This window comes from Barbus barbus (genome assembly GCF_936440315.1).
Source record: "Barbus barbus genome assembly, chromosome: 16".
In the NCBI taxonomy this organism is placed as follows: Eukaryota; Metazoa; Chordata; class Actinopteri; order Cypriniformes; family Cyprinidae; genus Barbus; species Barbus barbus.
This window is the reverse complement of record NC_136744.1, coordinates 28,258,901-28,277,332: the sequence shown is the minus strand read 5'-3', so window position 1 is coordinate 28,277,332 and position 18,432 is coordinate 28,258,901. Positions and strand designations below refer to the sequence as shown.

The 18,432-nt window shown below is 35.4% G+C and overlaps 1 protein-coding gene and 1 long non-coding RNA gene across 2 annotated transcripts in view; both read right to left on the bottom strand.

Moving 5' to 3' along the window:
* LOC306882347 overlaps positions 1-3,657 on the bottom strand; it is a 48,338-nt gene extending 44,681 nt beyond the window's left edge. Inside the window, exon 1 of the long non-coding RNA XR_013785235.1 lies at positions 3,433-3,657. This is a non-coding gene — a long non-coding RNA (uncharacterized lncRNA). The remainder of the gene's footprint in view (positions 1-3,432) is intronic.
* Positions 3,658-8,047: 4,390 nt separating this feature from the next.
* The window catches only part of LOC306882099 (anaphase-promoting complex subunit 1-like), a 73,332-nt gene continuing 62,947 nt past the window's right edge, over positions 8,048-18,432 (bottom strand). The window contains exons 43-48 of the mRNA XM_079436567.1: positions 17,493-17,631; positions 17,111-17,197; positions 13,201-13,296; positions 11,986-12,190; positions 10,795-10,929; positions 8,048-8,666 (exon numbers count right to left, since the gene is read on the bottom strand). Of these exons, the coding sequence (XP_079292693.1) occupies positions 8,554-8,666; positions 10,795-10,929; positions 11,986-12,190; positions 13,201-13,296; positions 17,111-17,197; positions 17,493-17,631 (775 nt within the window). The 3' untranslated portion in view covers positions 8,048-8,553. The remainder of the gene's footprint in view (positions 8,667-10,794; positions 10,930-11,985; positions 12,191-13,200; positions 13,297-17,110; positions 17,198-17,492; positions 17,632-18,432) is intronic.

Genomic DNA, 18,432 nt, shown 5'->3' with positions numbered 1-18,432 from the left:
AGTAGATTGTGATACCTTCACTCCTGCCCTCTGGAGGTTGTTGCTGATGTCACTAACAGTTGTTTTAGGGTCTTTCTTTACACAATGTTTCTGTCATCAACTGCAGATGTTTTCCTTGATCTACCCGTTTGAGGTGTGTTAGTACACCAGTGGTTTCTTTCTTCCTCAGGAGACTCCAAATGGTTGTACTTGCTATTGCCAGTGTTTGTGCAATGGTTTGATTGATTTTTCATCTTCTCTCAGCTTCACAATTGCTCGTTTTTCACCCATAGACACCTCTCTGGTTTTCATGTTGGTTACACGTCTAAATATAAATGCAGTCTGCACGGATCTGAAACTGAGCGCAGACATTCAGTGCTATTTATTGTTTGAATAATCAATTAATAGGACACACCAGGGCAACAAAACACACGTCAGTCACATGTTCCAATACTTTTGGTAACATGACAAATGGGTGGGTTCAAACAAAAGGTGCTATCTTCTAAGTTGTGTATCAGATCCAGAAGAAAATACCTGAAATTAAAGCTGAAATGTTAATCTCTCATCTCATATTCATATTTTAATGTCAAACCCAAATGTTTACGGTCTACAGCAAAAATAAAGGAATTGGCCTTACTGTTCAAATACTTTTGGAGGGCACTGTATATATATATATTTATTTATTTTTGTAAAATTATGAATTATTTCTACATTTATTATTATTATTTTAGATTACATATTTATTTAATAATACAATACAATATATATAAAAGGTACTATCATAGTATTATATTAAATTATATTTACATATTTTGTGTGTGTATATGTATATATATATATATATATATATATATATATATACTTATGTATAAAATTATAAAGAATATATATACATATATTATTGCTCTTTTATATTAAATATGTATTTATATAATATAAAAAGGTAACTGTATTGATTACCATATACCATATAATTTACATATAATGTTGTTTTCATAGTACCCAAATGTAATTCTATCAATACCATGGTACCATAAATATAAAAAAATGGAGCTAAGACTAGCAACTACATTCAAAATGCTGCAGGACGTGCAGAAACATCTATAATAGTTTATGATTGACAATACTTCCTGTAGTGATTATTAACTATATGGCAAGTTTACATTACCACCGGTCATATGTCAGAAATGTTGTCAATACTGCCACCTACTGGACACAATTAAACACTACAGGACTTAATGTGTCACTGCTGATTACATCATTAACTGATAAACCATTATCATAAAATATATACATACCATTTTTATGTTAAATTTACTTTTGTTGAAATAAAATATTAAAATTACTTGTTTTATTTAAATAGTTGATTCTTATTGTAATTACATCGTTTCTTCACAAGCTAAAATCAAAGTCAAATATGAAAAATGTATTTGTCTATATTTATATTACACTGGACATAATCATAGAGTTTAAATGTCTTTATTCAAACTGAACACACTTCCATGCCACAAAATAAGATTAGATTATAAGATTAGATACGGTAGTAGATCAAAATGATTGGGTTTTGATAAACATGACTGTTTTTTTTAAATATTGGAAAAATATAAAATTAAATTACTTTTCCCTCACATGAAGTTCAAGTTAGTTGAGAGAAATGTCCACTAGATGGCAGAGAAGCCTAGGAGAAAAATGAGGCCCTCAAAATTCATCCCACTCACATCACTGCAACACTGGTCCACATGTCCAGTTTCCTAATCATCTCATATCTATCAGATGTGCATCATTTTATAGATATATGCAAGTTCCTTTTTCTAATCTGACAGATCAGACAAAAATCAGGCCCAGCGATTCAGAGGTTTCCGTCTCGCATACTCAACCTCTGAGCCAAAAATGAATTGCATCAAACTTTGAAATATGCTCTAGATCCCCTGAAGCTTACTGTGGAGATCGCAGTCATTTCAAACCCATCTGAAACAGAACTATAGACACAAGCAAGACTTTTTTATGAATGTAAGTTTCAATGCTACCACTTCCGCCTCTCTACAGCCACCAGTAACAGGTTTTACTGGAAACCAGAGTTGCCCAACTAGAAGTAGACATGGAGGCAGTGTACAAAAGTGGCCTTAAAAATACACACTTCTTAGAGTGCTTACTTTCAGTTCAATATCTAGTCCTTCTTTCACTTCAGATAGACTGTAAATGACCATTTGCACAAGTAAAGCAGACTATAGTCATTCAAACACCTGCTTACAGTGCAATGTATTCTGATGTATACCATGGTATACAGTACAGGGGTCTAAAAACTAGAATAATATACCATAAGTGCTTTTGTGTGTGTTGCACGTGCTGGTTTCAGCTGGGAGGCCATCTAAGGCTGTGTAGAGTTTCACTCATTATCTAGATTTTGCTCACGTTTGATAAATGATGTTGTGAGGAAATCACCTCTGTGTTCACAGATTGGTGCATGAATGGGCGATGAGAGGACCTTCCATAAGACACGAATAAGAGGAAAAACAGCTACAAAAGTGATGGACTGTAGCGCTTTCTCACATTAAAAGGGCAAAAGTTGATTTTAATTTCCTTTAGGGGCGTTCTGTCTGTGCTATGCGTCTTAAAACCTTTAAAAGTCAGCTAACAGAAACTGGCTGTGTGTGTGTGTGTGTGTGTGTGTGTGCTCCCTAGGTTGTTATCTAGGAAGCCAGCACACGGTTTGATTGACACACAGCCAGTATGCGCGCTCGTTTCTACCCAGATACTGCTTAAACCACGTCGCGTTGACAGCCGCGGGCCACGCCCCCTCGCTGTGATGACGCCGGAGCTACTAAGTACGTGACTCGACACAGTAACTAACCACAGACCGGGCCTCGCGTAACGGGTCAAACGCCTCGCAGCTGCGTAAGAAATAGTTTTTTATACAGGGACTCAGCTACAGGTGAAATTCAGAGACGTTTGCATTATTCTAGACAGCATGTATGCACGCTTGCCATATGGAGCCGTGCATAGCTATTCCAATTAAGTGTCTTTTCTGAAGAGGAACAGGAAGTCAGAAACACTATCTCATGCTTGCACCGCAGGCTTCCTCTTATCTTCATCGAGCGCCCAATGAGAATAAAATGACCCGAATAACTCAATGCATCTTATGTAAACATTTCTTTGCAAATGATAGTATAATATAATGCATACTAAGCATGCATCGATTAAAAAAAAAAAAAAGAGAGTGTTGATCTGACAGTGCTTTAGAAGATCTACAAGCCTTGCTGATGGGAGGAACGCACTAGTGCACGCTCACATTCTGACTCATTTAGTATATTAGAGTAGAGTGCATCTAACCGTCAATTTAAAGATGAATCTAAAAATGCAAAAAAATTAGAAAAAACTTGTACTTGTTAGATTTTTCCCCCGTGAATACTCAATACTTAAGTCAGCGCATTAGTGAGTTTAATGTGCACTTACCCCTAAAACTGCTTGAGAATGGAGCTGCAGTGGTGCGCACATGACTTTGCGCAGATGCGCACTCAAGTTCCACTGCGAATGTTCAAGATGCCCCCTCTTCCTCTTCTTTTTCCTTTGAAATAGTGGTTTCAAGCGTGTTTCTTCACTTGAGTCATTCATGTAGAGTCACAGGTCCACACACAGACTTTCTCTTGAGCGCTCTTGGTGACGCCCACTTCACCCGACACAGTTTGCCGCAACGATTCAAAATCTCTCTGTAGGTTGTGAATGAATTGAGTCTCAGTTAACGCCTTGACAACGGTGACTTCAGTTTCCTGGGTAAAACAATCTGTTTAATAACTCCATGATGCATTGGGCACAATGAGCTCATTGTGATGTGTGCCAGAAATAAATAAAAACTTATGGGTGAGGTTTGGTGAACTGCCATAAAACTTTTAGACTTTTTAAAATAAAAGGAAATGCACATTGCATTGGTTAAGTCAACTACAGGTGGGTGGCTGACATGACATGATAACATATTCCATCTAAAACTATAAGATGATTGCTTTATATTCACTTCATTTCACAACTTTAAATTAAACTGCATTAAAAACAAATAGTGACCATGTGCGACATCTAAAAACATAATTTTTAACCTAAAATCTAAGAAAAAAGTCAACATCCAAGTTCCAACAACTGCACTTTTCACTGCAGCATTGTAAAGCGTGGGAAACATTTGGGGAACTCAAAACGCAATGCTTTCTGAAAACCTGCATGTTTTAAATGCTTGTCGCATTCAAGGTCACAATGAGAAATTAAAACCATCCGATTTGACGTCATCTGTAACATAAAACTACATGCATGTGTACTCAGTACATAAAAGAAGACTTTCCCACATTGCACACTTGAGTGTATTGTGACGTCACAGCAGAACAAACGGAAGTCCTAAAGCTTCCCTTCATTCTGACATGACTAATCATGCCAAATATAGACCTGGGGCTCCAGACCAGGGGGATATCCGATCACGTTCAAACACAGACAGTGTGCTTCACTGTCAGAGAGGGCTTGCCAAAAATGCTGCATGCACAGACACAAATATGTTGAACGTCAAGCTGTTTTCCAAGCACAAAAACATTCTCAAAGCCCTTCTGCCACAAGGTTACACATCATTTTCACATCATCCCACATCTGGTCTCAAAGCTTGCCTTCCTTCCTGAAATGCACATGAATAGAGTGACAGTCAAAAACTGGGACATAAGATTCATGTTAACCTTCTCAAATAAGCTTCAAATGTCTTGATCCCCAGATTCAGTGCAGCTCTCATGATTGAAGGTTCAGTAATCACAGGCGTCACTGTTCAGGAATGTCCAGACACGTGAGCACTGGTTATTTCAGGGCAGCTTTCCTTCATCTAGACTTTATACGTGGCCTCCCAAAGCTTGCACAGCCTTCTGGGACGACGTTTAACTCTAACTGAACTCATTTAAGTAATTCCAGAGGGAACGGAGCAGAAATGAAGCATTCAAACACTCACCACACACATACATGAGTTTATCTGATCAAAGAGCATGGGCAGAATCACATATCATGGGTTTCCTGAACAAGTCACTGGCATACTGATGCCCAGTCACCCTTTACAATACTCCCAACCACACAGGAAGTACTATAGAGAAGCTAAGAGAGGGTATGAAACTGAATATATCTTCTAACCTAAGTACATGAAAACTAATGCTGTTTGATCTCAAACCTTACAGAAATGCATGCAAGCACAAGTGAGATTTAAGCACTGCAGCGAAGGGGAAGATTTTCAGTGAAACATTAATAATTTTAACACAAAACATCACATGACTTCAGAACACTTGGAAACGCCCATGAGGACTAATTTAATTGTGCTTTTTTCAGGATCTTGGTAGATCTTGAAACTATTATACTGTATGAAAAGAGGACAGTTTTCTCCATTTGTGCTTTCAGTTTCCATTTCTCCATTTTTCTGAAGAAACCCATTAATACTGGTCGTATTACCCTTCAAAAATGTGAACCAAAAAGGGTCTCATATCCTTATGGTTTCTACACAAGCCTTCTGACTTCACATGAAGTTTCTATCACTTCACATTTTTTAAACAGCAAGAGTTTCAGCAGAACTTTCACTTCAGTGTGGTTTAGTTCAGTAAAATAGTTCCACAGTAACTGAAAGCAGTATTCAAAACACAGTACAGCCCGAGATATTTTAAACAGCAACGTGGCTATTCAAATAGTGTGGAATGTGAGAGGGTGTGTGGTGATGTGTTCCTGGCAGTGGGGTGGTTTTCATTTATACAGGAATGCTTGTGTGATGCTTGTTTTACTGAGCCACAGTAAATAAGAGGAAAGACAGAAGAGCCATGTGGAAGAAAATAACATATGCAAACACGATTTTTACATTTCCTGATGAAAATGTGAACAGTGGACGCCCATGTGCACTGGGTGGTTGTTTACTGGCCCAATTCCCCAAAGACTCTAAGCTCTAGATATGACTCGGGATCCCTCTATAAGAGTACAGGTACATCTCAAAAAATTTGAATATCGTGAAAAAGGTCAATATTTTTTGTCACTCATTTCAGAAAGGGAAACGCATATATTATATAGATTCATTACACAGAGTGAAATATTTCAAGCCTTTATTTCTTCAAATTTTGATGATTATGGCTTACAGATAATGAAAACCCAAAATTCAGTGTCTCAGAAAATTAGAATATTACATAAATTCAATAAGAAAAAGGTTATTTTAAACAGAAATGTCAGGCTTCTGAAAAGTATGGTCATTTCTATGCACTCAATACTTGGTTGGGGCTCCTTTTGCATGAATTACTGCATCAATGCGGCGTGGCATGGAGGCAATCAGCCTGTGGCACTGCTCAGGTGTAATGGAAGCCCAGGTTGCTTTGATAGCGGCCTTCAGGTCATCTGCATTGTTGGGTCTGGTGTCTCTCATCTTCCTCTTGACAATAGCCCATAGATTCTCTGTGGGGTTCAGGTCAGGTGAGTTTGCTGGCCAATCAAGCACAGTAACACCATGGTCATTGAACCAGCTTTTGGTACCTTTGGCAGTGTGGGCAGGTGCCAAGTCCTGCTGGAAAATGAAATCAGCATCTCCATAAAGCTTGTCAGCAGAAGGAAGCATGAAGTGCTCTAAAATCTCCTGGTAGATGGCTGTGTTGACTGTGGACTTCAGAAAACACAGTGGACCAACACCAGCAGATGACATGGCAGCCCAGATCATCACTGACTGTGGAAACTTCACACTGGACTTCAAGCAACATGGATTCTGTGCCTCTCCACTCTGAATGAAATGCAAAATTTACTTTCATCTGAAAAGAGGACTTTGGAGCACTGAGCAACAGTCCAGTTCTTTTTCTCCACAGCAGGTAAGATGCTTCTGACGTTGTCTCTGGTTCAGAAGTGGCTTGGTAGCCCTTTTCCTGAAGACGTCTGAGCGTGGAGACTCTTGATGCACTGACTCCAGCTTCAGTTCACTCCTTGTGAAGCTCTCCCAAGTGTTTGAATCAGCTTTGCTTGACAGTATTCTCAAGCTTGTGGTCATCCCTGTTGCTTGTGCACCTTTTCCTACCCAAATTCTTCCTTCCAGTCAACTTTGCATTTACTATGTTTTGATACAGCACTCTGTGAACAGCCACACCTTTCAGTAATGACCCTCTGTGACTTACCCTCTTTGTGGAGGGAGTCAATGTTCGTCTTCTGGATCATTGCCTAGTCAGCAGTCTTCTCCATTACTATGGTTTCAAAGAACAAGAGATACCCGGAATTTATACTGCAGGGATGATCATTAATTGAAACTCAAATGTAAATATTCTAATATTTTGAGATACTGATTTTTGACTTTCATGAGCTGTAAGCTCTAATCATCAAAATTGAAACAAAAAATATTTTGAAATGCTTTACATATAATGAACCTAAAATACATGAAAGTTTCACTTTTTGAAATAAGTTACAAGAAAAAATGAATTTTTTCACAATATTCAATTTTTTTTTAGATGTACCTGTATATTGGATCCACCAGGTGAAAATAATAAGGCTATGATAATCAATTAGTAAATAACCAATATTCAAAAAAAAAAAAAACCAATTATATATATTTAAAAAAAATATAAATATACACGTGTGTGTGTAAAGTAAAAAATAGATGTGTTTTTATGTTTATATTTAATTTGAAAGTTTTAGTAATTATTTAATTTGTGCTTTCATCATTTGTTTTTTTTTTAATATACCGGCATTTCTATATACTTTTAATTAACACCAGTTTTAGTCTTTTTAGTAATTCAACTTAAACTTAATTTTATTTCAACTAGCTGCCAAAGCAACATTTCCATTGAGATTTTGTGAATTTATTTTTTTCATCTAATATTTACATTTTAAATAGTTTTACATTTTAAATTAGTTTAATAGTTAACAATAACAACAGTGATAGTAACAGCACACCTCTCCTCAACAAGGTGCATGATTTGAGGAATAATTCATGTCCTGGAGCAGTTAGTGCAACAAAGTTTAATAGTTATGTTTAGTGACTTAAACCCCTAATCTTAAGTATGAGAAATAAGGAAGGGACGTTCACATATACAATGATTTTCACAAAAGAAGTGACTGGTAAGTCATTCATTTTTATGATGAGAATGATTGATTTCCAAGCAGTTGACAGGTAAATCCTATGCAAATGAGCAGTGACATGATATGAAGACTGCTATTGTTGGATCCTGCAACTGAGTAGATGTTGCTTGTGTGAAAGCCCCTTAGTAATGTTTGCCTTGGCCAAAAAAAAATAAAAAATCCCCTGCAAAATGACAAAACCAGACCAGAACAAGTATTTTTTATTTAATACAAGCCAGGCATACTTTATGAAATCAATTTCCTCAAGCCATATTTATTGACTGAATTATCATGGGTACAAATATAGTTACAAAATATTTACAGGTCAAAATAGGGGTGAGCAAACTTGTTTCTCCAGCGCTTCAAAGACACAATCATGTGATAAAAATGTCCACACAATAAATCTTGCAGCGCGTTCCTGTGGCCTGTGAGGACAAGGCAACCATGACCCTGTGGTACCTGGATAAGGAGAAGGTTGGGTGACCTCCAGGAATTGGTGGGTTAAACTCCAGAATCTGGTTTCTGAAGAAGCAGAGGACTCAGACGCAGCAGGGCACGTACAGGAACGCCCAACTTACTGCTCTTGAGCAGCAGCTCTGGAAAACAGGAACATCCTATACAGAGAGATCCGAACAATTATGTTAGGAGATAAGGTTCAAGAAAGGCTGACAATGGATCAGTGCAACATTTCAGAACATATTGATCAGATATCCAGTGCTTCAAGGAATAACTGAACTAAAAGTTACATTTTCCTCATTATTTCTTCTAGCTCATGTCGTGCTGAAAAATGACTATTTCTTCTGTGGAGGGTCTGTACTCCAAACAAAGCACGAAGGCCCAGATTTTTCCACAGCAAAGTTGTGTTTTATCCTTCACATAGGGACTAAAAAGAAGTGTATTTTTAGGTAATATTTTAGCTTTTAGATAACTTTTAGGGATTGCTGGGAGCAGCATTTAGAAGAATTAGGGATGGTAAGATTGACCGAGTCGCTTCAGTGCATCGGCATAAAAGTTAATGATGCAATGCATCGATTTAAAAAAAGCGTGCATTGGATACAAGTTGGAATTTGTATCACAATTCATCATTTTTAACATATTTGAATCTGTAAAAATCAATTGATTTTTATATAATTAATAGCTGCGCTATGCTTTTATTAAAGTGCCCCTATTATGGGTAATGAAAGGTTCCTATTTTGGTTTTGGGAGTCCCCAACAACAGATTGACATGCATGCACGGTCAAAAAACACTTTCATTGTCTTATAATAAGCAGTTATTTTAACCTTATTTGCTCAAATACTCCCAAACTATTCGTTTAACGATTCATTTTTCCAAACCCCTCCTTTGCATGACACTAATCTGCGGTGAAAGGTCATTTTCAAAAATCCATAATAGGGGAACTTTAAAAGTGACCAATAATTTTGTAACCTGGGAGTCACACAGAATATAGATTATCATGGCTGTCTGTCTGAACCAAAGAAATAAATGCGAGCTATCTGTATCATACTGAATTGCATAACATCATATTTTTTTCATTGCATCATATTGCCCTGCATCGCATTGTGTTGAATCGAATCGATATCGGATCGCACTGCATCGTAATGGGGGTGAATTGTATCGCATCGGTAGCTGCTTTATATGTATCTTTAATGTATCGTATCGTTGCATATAGCATCGGCCTCAGTTATGGAGATGCACATCCCTAAGATGAATATATAAACAACAAACATGACAAAATAAACATGCAACAAAAATCACAGCAGTTAAGCAAGCATCTGATCATTGCACTGTGGATATGATTGCACCAGCTCGGCAATTTGGCAGTCAAGTCAAGTCGTATTTATATAGCACTTTACACTACAGATCGCTTTAAAAGGGTAATTCACCTCTGGCAAGATTGTGTTTTAAACAAAGTTGGCTGTTGATGTAGTAATAGCGCAATTTTTTTTTATTTGTGCTATACGAATAGAAAAAACAGACAAAGGACTGGGCAAAAAAGGTAGGAAAACTTCAACACCCCTAATGCATGGGGCTCGATCAAACTATCTGTGAGGGGGAATACAAAACTGCTCAAGCACGGTCTTTAGTTTTGACAAAAACCCTGGAAAAATGCATCTTCTGTCATCTTTTGCTGAGAAATAAATGGGGATATTTTGTTGCAGGTGCTGGTTGAAAATCAACAAATGAACAGTGTCAATATTGCTCTTCAATTAGAATTTCTACTATAAAGCAGCTCTCCAGTGTGTTCATCCTTGTGTCTGATTTCCATGTCAAAGGCGGCACATCTATTATGTAATGGCCACAGTCTAATGGTAGTTTGAAGGGGTTTACTACCTGTAGTGAAATTTTCTGGAAAGTTTGCTTTGGCAAGCGGTTTCAAACTCCCAAAACAAACTGCAGACGAGCTTTGTTTTGGCCTGATTTTTTTTTTAATTGTCACACCACTTCACTTGAAGTATATCAGGGCCTTAAGTGTAGTCCATATGACTCTTGCAGTATATTTCAAGACTTCTGAAGCCATATGGTAACTTTGTGTGAGGAACAGACTGAATTTGGAAGTGGAATATTGTTTTGTGGTGCCTTTAGAGCTTCATTTTGTGTTTCACTGAACTAAGTCAGTCACGTCGATTTGGAATGGCATAAGCGTACTTATTTTACTTTAAAATAAGATCTCTACATTCATCAAGAACCACTAGGTTCTCTCAACAAACCAGCAGTTAGCTTCCTTCCGAGTGTAATCATACCTTCCAGGTCAGACATCACCATGTTCTTGAGGCTGGGGATGGAATGGTAGACCAGGAAGCAGGCTAACATGTTGACGTCAGTGTCGTTGTTCATCGGCTGTCTTCTCATGTACGCTTGCAGCACATGACTGTTATCTGTGAGTTAAGAACAACAGTGTTGTTTGCTTAATAGTTAAGGATCCAACCTTGATGAAAAAATATGTATGCATCTGTACACATGCATAGAGGTGAATGTCTAGTGTAGCTACACCTTTAAACTCAACGAAAGAACCTCACAAAAAATGTCAGGGGCATTTGTTTAGGCAAAAATATTACAAATTAATTTCATATTAATATTTTTTATTATAAACAATGTATTTCAATAATTATATTGTTTAAATAATGCATATAAATTAATACAACAATTATATTAAGAAATAATTATTTTATAATTAGAAAAAATAAATGCATCATTATTATTATTGTTAACTTTTTAAAAATGTTTTATAATCTGATCTAGACGTGCTTTATACAGGTTTCATGAATCTCACAGACATGTCTGGGCTATATTTCAGAATAGAATAGAACAGAACAAAAAATATAACAATAATAATAAATAATTTTTATTTAAATAAAAATTTATGAATACGTTTATATTGATAAGTAATGGTTTTATAATTATACGAATAAATAGATTTATTATTATTAGAAAATTTTATTGGTACGAAGAAAATGAAGCATTAAGATTTGTGCATTTTGTCATTATGACAAATAAGCAAATGTCACCCTTCACTTCTCATTAATGTAATGTAATGCAAAATTTTAGTTTTCATTATTGTAATGCAGTAATATCATTGTTCAATTAAAGTTAGAATAAAGGCAATACAATAAATACTACAATGATAATTATATTACATGATTTAGAATGTTTTGCATTACAGTAATGAGAGCTGAAGTTAACAATGTAAATAAAAACTGAACGGTTCTACAATCAGGAAGATTTCTCCCCATTAGCATTTAAGTTACCAGTCCTGCAGAGAGCAGATACGACTACAGCCTTTCACACTTGCTGAAGGTGTTGACCAAAACACTAAACACATGCAAGACCTACACGCTGACGGTATGAGGTGGCACAGAAGCTCTAAAACAGAAATCTGACTAAGCACATGAGCTAATGATGCTAGACGCCGACGGCTGTGTTATGTTCCTCACCACAGAGCCAGCGATCCAGGGCTTGGTCAGCTGAGCTCTTCATGACGGGCAAGAACTCGGAGCTGAGCAGCAGGCCGCGGCCCTGACGCCGTGTGTCTCTGAGCCACGTCTGCAGGACTCGGCTCTCACACAACTCCAGCACCAGCTTCATCTGCCACAGACTGAACGTCTCACAGAGATCGCCTCGATCCAGAGTGCGCACGGCCTACGGAGAAGCGTACAAGAGTGTTAAGGGCCTTATGGGCCTTTAACTTGTATAATGCACTTCTTTCATTATAGCACATACATGAAATCATCACAGCAACATCAGAATTATTGTGACAAAGTCGGTGAAAAGATTCATCCAAGATGATGGACTCAAAAGAAATATATGCAGGAGTGTTCAAAAGTTTGGGCTTAGTAAGTTTAAGAAATTAGTAATTTTATTCAGAAAGGATGCATTAAATTGATCAAAAGTGACAGCAAATAAATACATTACAAAGACAAGACAAAGCTGTTTATTTGAGCTTTGTTCATCAAAAAAAAATCCTGGCCTGATTTTGTTATGAGACTATATAAATATATATTATAAATATATATATATATATATATTATTAACTTTTTTATTTTATGATTAAGTTTTGTGTTTGGGCTGAAATCTGATGAATCTCTCAAAGAAATATCTGGGCAATTATATATATATATATATATTTAAAAAAAAATTATAATAATACATTTAAATAACTATTTTGTATTTAAATTAAATTATTAAAAATTATTAAATTAAAATAAATTAATATTGCTAAACAAAATATGTATTATGTTTCCACAAAAATGTTGAGCAGCGCAACTGTTTTCAACATTGATGATAATCAGAAATGTTTTTTGAGCCGCAAATCAGCATATTAGAATGATTTCTGAAGGATCATGTGAGACTAATGGAGTAATGATGCTGAAAACTCAGCTCTGAATCACAGGAAGAAGTTACATTTTACAATAAATTGAAAATATTTCACATTACTGTTTTTACTTTATTTTTGATCAAATAAATGCAGTCTTGGTGAGCAAGAGTCTTCTTTCAAAAACATTAAAAAAATATATATTTTAATGTTTTTTAACAGTAGTGTACATTTTGAAACAGACACAATGAAAATTGAAGATACAGAAAAATTACACCCAATTAAAAATGAAATTTGACCCAGTATTTGCATGCATTCGTGCTTTACTGTAACTGACCTGGTCAATAGAGATGTGTGTTGGCAGCATTTCTGGGTATTCCTGTGTCACACATTCATACAGAATTGCTGACAGTAATGCCACGGTCTCCTGCTTCTATAGAAACAAGACAGAAAAAACTACTTAACGTCTAAAAACGGCATCTGTGGCATAAAGTTGATTATTTCAAAAAATAATGTTAATTCATCCCTCAAGTTTGACATATAAAAGTTTATAGTAATGGGAAGCGTAGCAGGAAAGTGGGTCATACTGTCTTTTATGTTTACTGTATTCATTTTGTATTTACAGCTACAGTGACACATTTTCTGGTTAAACGTTTTGCACAGAGGCTCGAGGCGTCACTTTATTTCATTTGCTTTTTTATGATGTAGGAAAGAAATTACAATAAACCTGCTTTGATGTGCTAAGGTTACACTTTTGAAACAGTGTTTGTATTTGTGGTAAGCCCGCTCTCCTGCTGAGCTTCCATTATAAGAGTATTTACTATAAACACATTATTGTTATCATTATTTTAAGAATATGTTTATTTTACTAAATGGTAGAAGCACACTAGGAATGCAAGTCGCCAACACCAAAGCTCCAAAAATATCAAAAAATGTATTATTTAAAAAACTTTTCGCATAGTGTGTAACGTTTCCAGCACGCAGGCTCTTCATCAGAAGACTTCTTAGTCGAGCACCCATTTGAGATCGACGTGCGTGCTGTTGCTTGCTTTTACTAAATGGTAAAAATTAAACCAATAAAGAAATATATTACTAAAGTAATAATACTACAGTACTGTAAAATAAAAGAATTTTTAGTATTTAATACTACTAATAATAATGATATTACCGTATTATAATTAGCATTATTTTATAAATGTTTTTATTAAATTGCAAAACTTAAACCAATAAAGAAATATATTACTACAGAAATAATACTATTCCACTGTAAAATATAACTGAAAATAAAAAAATGAACAAAAATGGAAAATAATCAAAATATATTATAGTACCAATACTATTGTACTGTAACATAAAAAAGACTATGTAATAAAGATACTGCTACTACTACTAATATTAATATTATCATTATTAAGAATATTTTATTAAATTGTAAAAATTAAACCAATAAAGAAATATTACTACAGTAATAATACTACTACTAAAAATTATATTTATCATTATTTTATACCTGTTTTTCTTTTATTAAATTGCAAAACTTATTAAAATACTTTTATTAAATTGAAAACCAATATAGAAATGTATTACTACAGTTAATACTTTAGTACTGTAAAATAGGGATGCATGATATGAAAAATTAACCAATACCGATAACCGATAATTAAGTCCTTCTCATGGCCGATGCCGATAAATTTGTATTTTTATATTATAATTTTCATATAATCTGCAGTTTGTGCACCCAGGAGAATACAACATCTAAGATTCACTGATTAAACTGATATTTTAGTAGCTCTGGCCTAACTATAGCCAACATCAGTCCTGACTCTTCAAATGTTTTTAATTTTTTGTGTAAGGCACCACAATATTTTGTAACAGAAATGGTTTAACAGAATTATGACAGAACTATGGTTTATCTGCAATTAACAACTCATTAACAACTAATTTATATTCAAATATTTCATGCATAAAGAAATGCATCTATTCAACGTTTTTAGTGCACAAGGATGAGAAAGTGATATAGTCTTTAAGTCACGTGTTTTCAAATACATTATAAAAAAAATGACATTTGTCAGCCTCGAAAAAAATGAAAAACAAAAGTGCATGCTCAAAAATAAAGTGCATCCTTATACCAAGGTTGTTAAGTCGCAAAACCGGTTATCACTTGCCCACCGCAGCACCGTTCCTCACTGTCATTTAGATTTTTTTTAATAGTAATAAAAATAATTTAGTTCAGTTAGAGAACAGACACTACAATTAAAACTGAACGCGGCTGCTCAATGCAGCACACCAAACGAACAACAGTCGCGCATCACAGATCAGATTTCATTTATCACCTGAGGAGAGAGTCGAGCTGACTGACAAGAGTGAGGTGAAAGACAAGACGATGGCAGAAGAGTTTCAAAACCAAATGTAAAAGCGCCTGTTTTAAAAATATTTTTGGATTTTGAAAAGCCTGTTGACCTGCCATTTATCTAAGGTGATATTGGAAGGTCTATTTATTTATTTATTGTTTAAACATTCGTTTCTCATTTAGCCTATTTGGTTCCACAGTATTTGCTGATTTTTTTTTTATATTTAAACTATGATATTTTTCCCATTATTTTACATCAAGGTGTATGCAGTCCGTGCCTCAAAACTTTCCATCTCACTAATAAACGTTCTACATTTTATAATTATTTGTTCCTCTCAGTCTTTACTGATTTTCAGTTTTGTATAGGCCTACCATGCATATTTAAAATTTGTAAGTAATCTGTTATTTTATATTAGGCATATAGCATGGTGCATTTTTATTTGTTTTGATAATAAAAGTTAGCTATATGTTCAATGTTGTATTTTGTTGTTGGATGCCGAAATGCCATTAATTTAAAAGTGAAAATAAAATACGCACGGTGCTTTTACAAGCTATTTAAGCTAAGGAAAGTGAGAAAACTCAAGCGAACTAAAAACAAACAATTGCTTGATGCCGAATTGCCACTAATTTGAAAGTGAAAATAAAACGCGCACTGAGCTTGCAAGCTATTTAAAACCGAAGGAAAGCGAGGAAAAGAGAGAAGACTCAAACGACGTCCACCCCCCATCCACCGAGGTGATACCGGTAAGGTGTTGACACGTCGATTAACCAGTGGGAAAATTTCCTCACTGTCACAACCCTACTTGACGCCTTTTTTCCTCCTTTCGGAATCCTTGCTGAACATGCATTGGAAATAGCAAAGGCATTGTCCTCCTCTGCCACCGAGAAAAACTTCCAGACCGGCGAAGACATGTTCGCAAATGATGACGTAATGAGCACAACACATGCTGAGAGTCACTGCAGTTTAAAGCTGCAATCACTTGCACTCGGAAAGAAGATGAATCTCAGATAAATCAGACTGATTGATTGATTTACCAGCTAGCATACTTTATCAGATCTAGTTATCGGATTTAATTTATTTATCGGAGCAATAAAAATGACGTCATTTTCTCTCATATCGGTCGATAATTTATCTGTCCGATAAATATTGTGCATCCCTACTGTAAAATATAACTGAGTATTTAATAATGACACTATTACCATTACTAGCTCCTCTAATAATTATTATTTAAATAATTTTACAGAGCTAACTAATATTCATGGCTGTCTTCATTTCCTTGCTTTCAAAAATAACACCATCAAGCTTTTATTTTGATGGAGAACCACAGGGAGCCCGAAAAACCTTAGTTTACAACAGATCTTTAAACGATTCTCATTACAAAAGAATGCAATGCTGCACTGAAACTAGGACTTACTTTGGATCCAAAAAAGACATTTTCCCCAAAAAGCTGATTACTGTACTTCTGATTACTTTTGCAAACTGAGGGAGGCCTAAATACTTTTTCAAGAACACAAGACCAATTCTGGCAATAAAACATAACTTTTCACAGACCCCAGATCATCCCTTTAAGATGAAAATGACCCAGAATAATCCTCTAACGATCCATCAACATAAAAACCAAAGGCTGTCTCAGATGTTTAAGAAGAAAACATTAATTACTATACAACTGCATCCTACAGTGTGTAGATTGAGGGCTTTCACCAAACCCAAACAGATTTTAAAAGATCAAGTCATCTCAGTAGAGAAAAATTTAGTCTCTGAAAACTATTCAGTATCCACGTCTCTTTCCTTACGAATGCACATGGACAAGACTTTGCCTCTGTAGGGACATGAATGCTTTTTTCCTATTACCCAAACCAAGCGCTTGGCCTTAAAACAACATGTTTATGGTCTCACATGCTTCATGTTTTCCGAGGCCCTGCAGAAGTACTCGGCGAAGGAGACCAGAGCCGTGTCTGAGGTGAAGGTTGAGATGGCCTCGGGCTGCGTGGGAGATGAACAAGTGGGAGGGAAGGGAAAAACAGCTCATTGACATGAAAAACATTGTTTGCAGCAGTTTGAAAGAACACATTATGCTGCTTTAATCCAATTAGGAACACAAGACCTCAGCAAACATCCGGAAATATCTTTACACCTTTATCTTAGTATTTGCATGAGTGGATTAATGCTTGAATTATATACAAACAGACATATGACACAGTAAATATTGACAGATGTCGGCCAAACCAGTTTGTGGACAGTAGACTGTTGGTGATATTTATTGTGCACACAGACCGACCTTAAAAGTGCGCACTTCAGCACTTCTGTTGTTGAGGTTGGAGGCCAGTAGGCTCTTCCAGCCTTGAGGGTCGTCCTTGTAGGGCAGCTGTCCGGCACGCAACTTCACATACAGAACGCCATCTTTGGATAGGATGGATCTAGAAAGCAGAATGTACTTAAAATTCTTGATCACAATTAACTTGAGCTCTGTTCCAAAACCTAGTGAGCTGCCATCTATAGAAGCATACAAACAAAAAATGGAACCTATTCAGTGAGTCATTCTGAACACTCTATGGGCAGCAACTCTGTGTGCTTCACAAATAGCATTCATATTGATTATTTTAAGAGGTCAGCATGTCATTAAGCATAAAAATACACTAATTGTTCAAAAGTTTGGGTTCGGTTCATATTTTCAAAAGAAGTCTCTATTGCTCACTATGGTTGCATATATTTGATCAGAAATACAGTAAAAACTAAACAAAAAATATTTTTACAATTTAAAGTAACTTTTCTATTTGAATAAGTTGTAAAATAAAATTCATTTCTGGGATGAAAAAAACATTTTTAGCATCATTCAGAAATCATTCTAATATGCTGATTTGCTGCGAAAGAAACATTTCTGATTTCTGAAACTGATCCTGTGCTGCTTATTTTTAATACTAAACATGTTTAACAGTTTTTGCATTTTTTTCAGGATTCTTTGATGAATAAGCTGTAAACTTAAAAGAACAGCATTTATTTAAAATAGAAAAAGTTTGTAAGATTATAAGTGAATTTACTGTCACTTTTGGTCAATTTAAGGAATCCTTGCTGAATTATTATTTATCACTACATGTTTATTTATCATTGTACTATATCATCAAAGGCTACATTCATGGAAAACTCTTGATAACAACACTTCAAGGAACTGTATATAATAATTAAACAATATAATTATTTACAAATAAAAGAAATAGTAA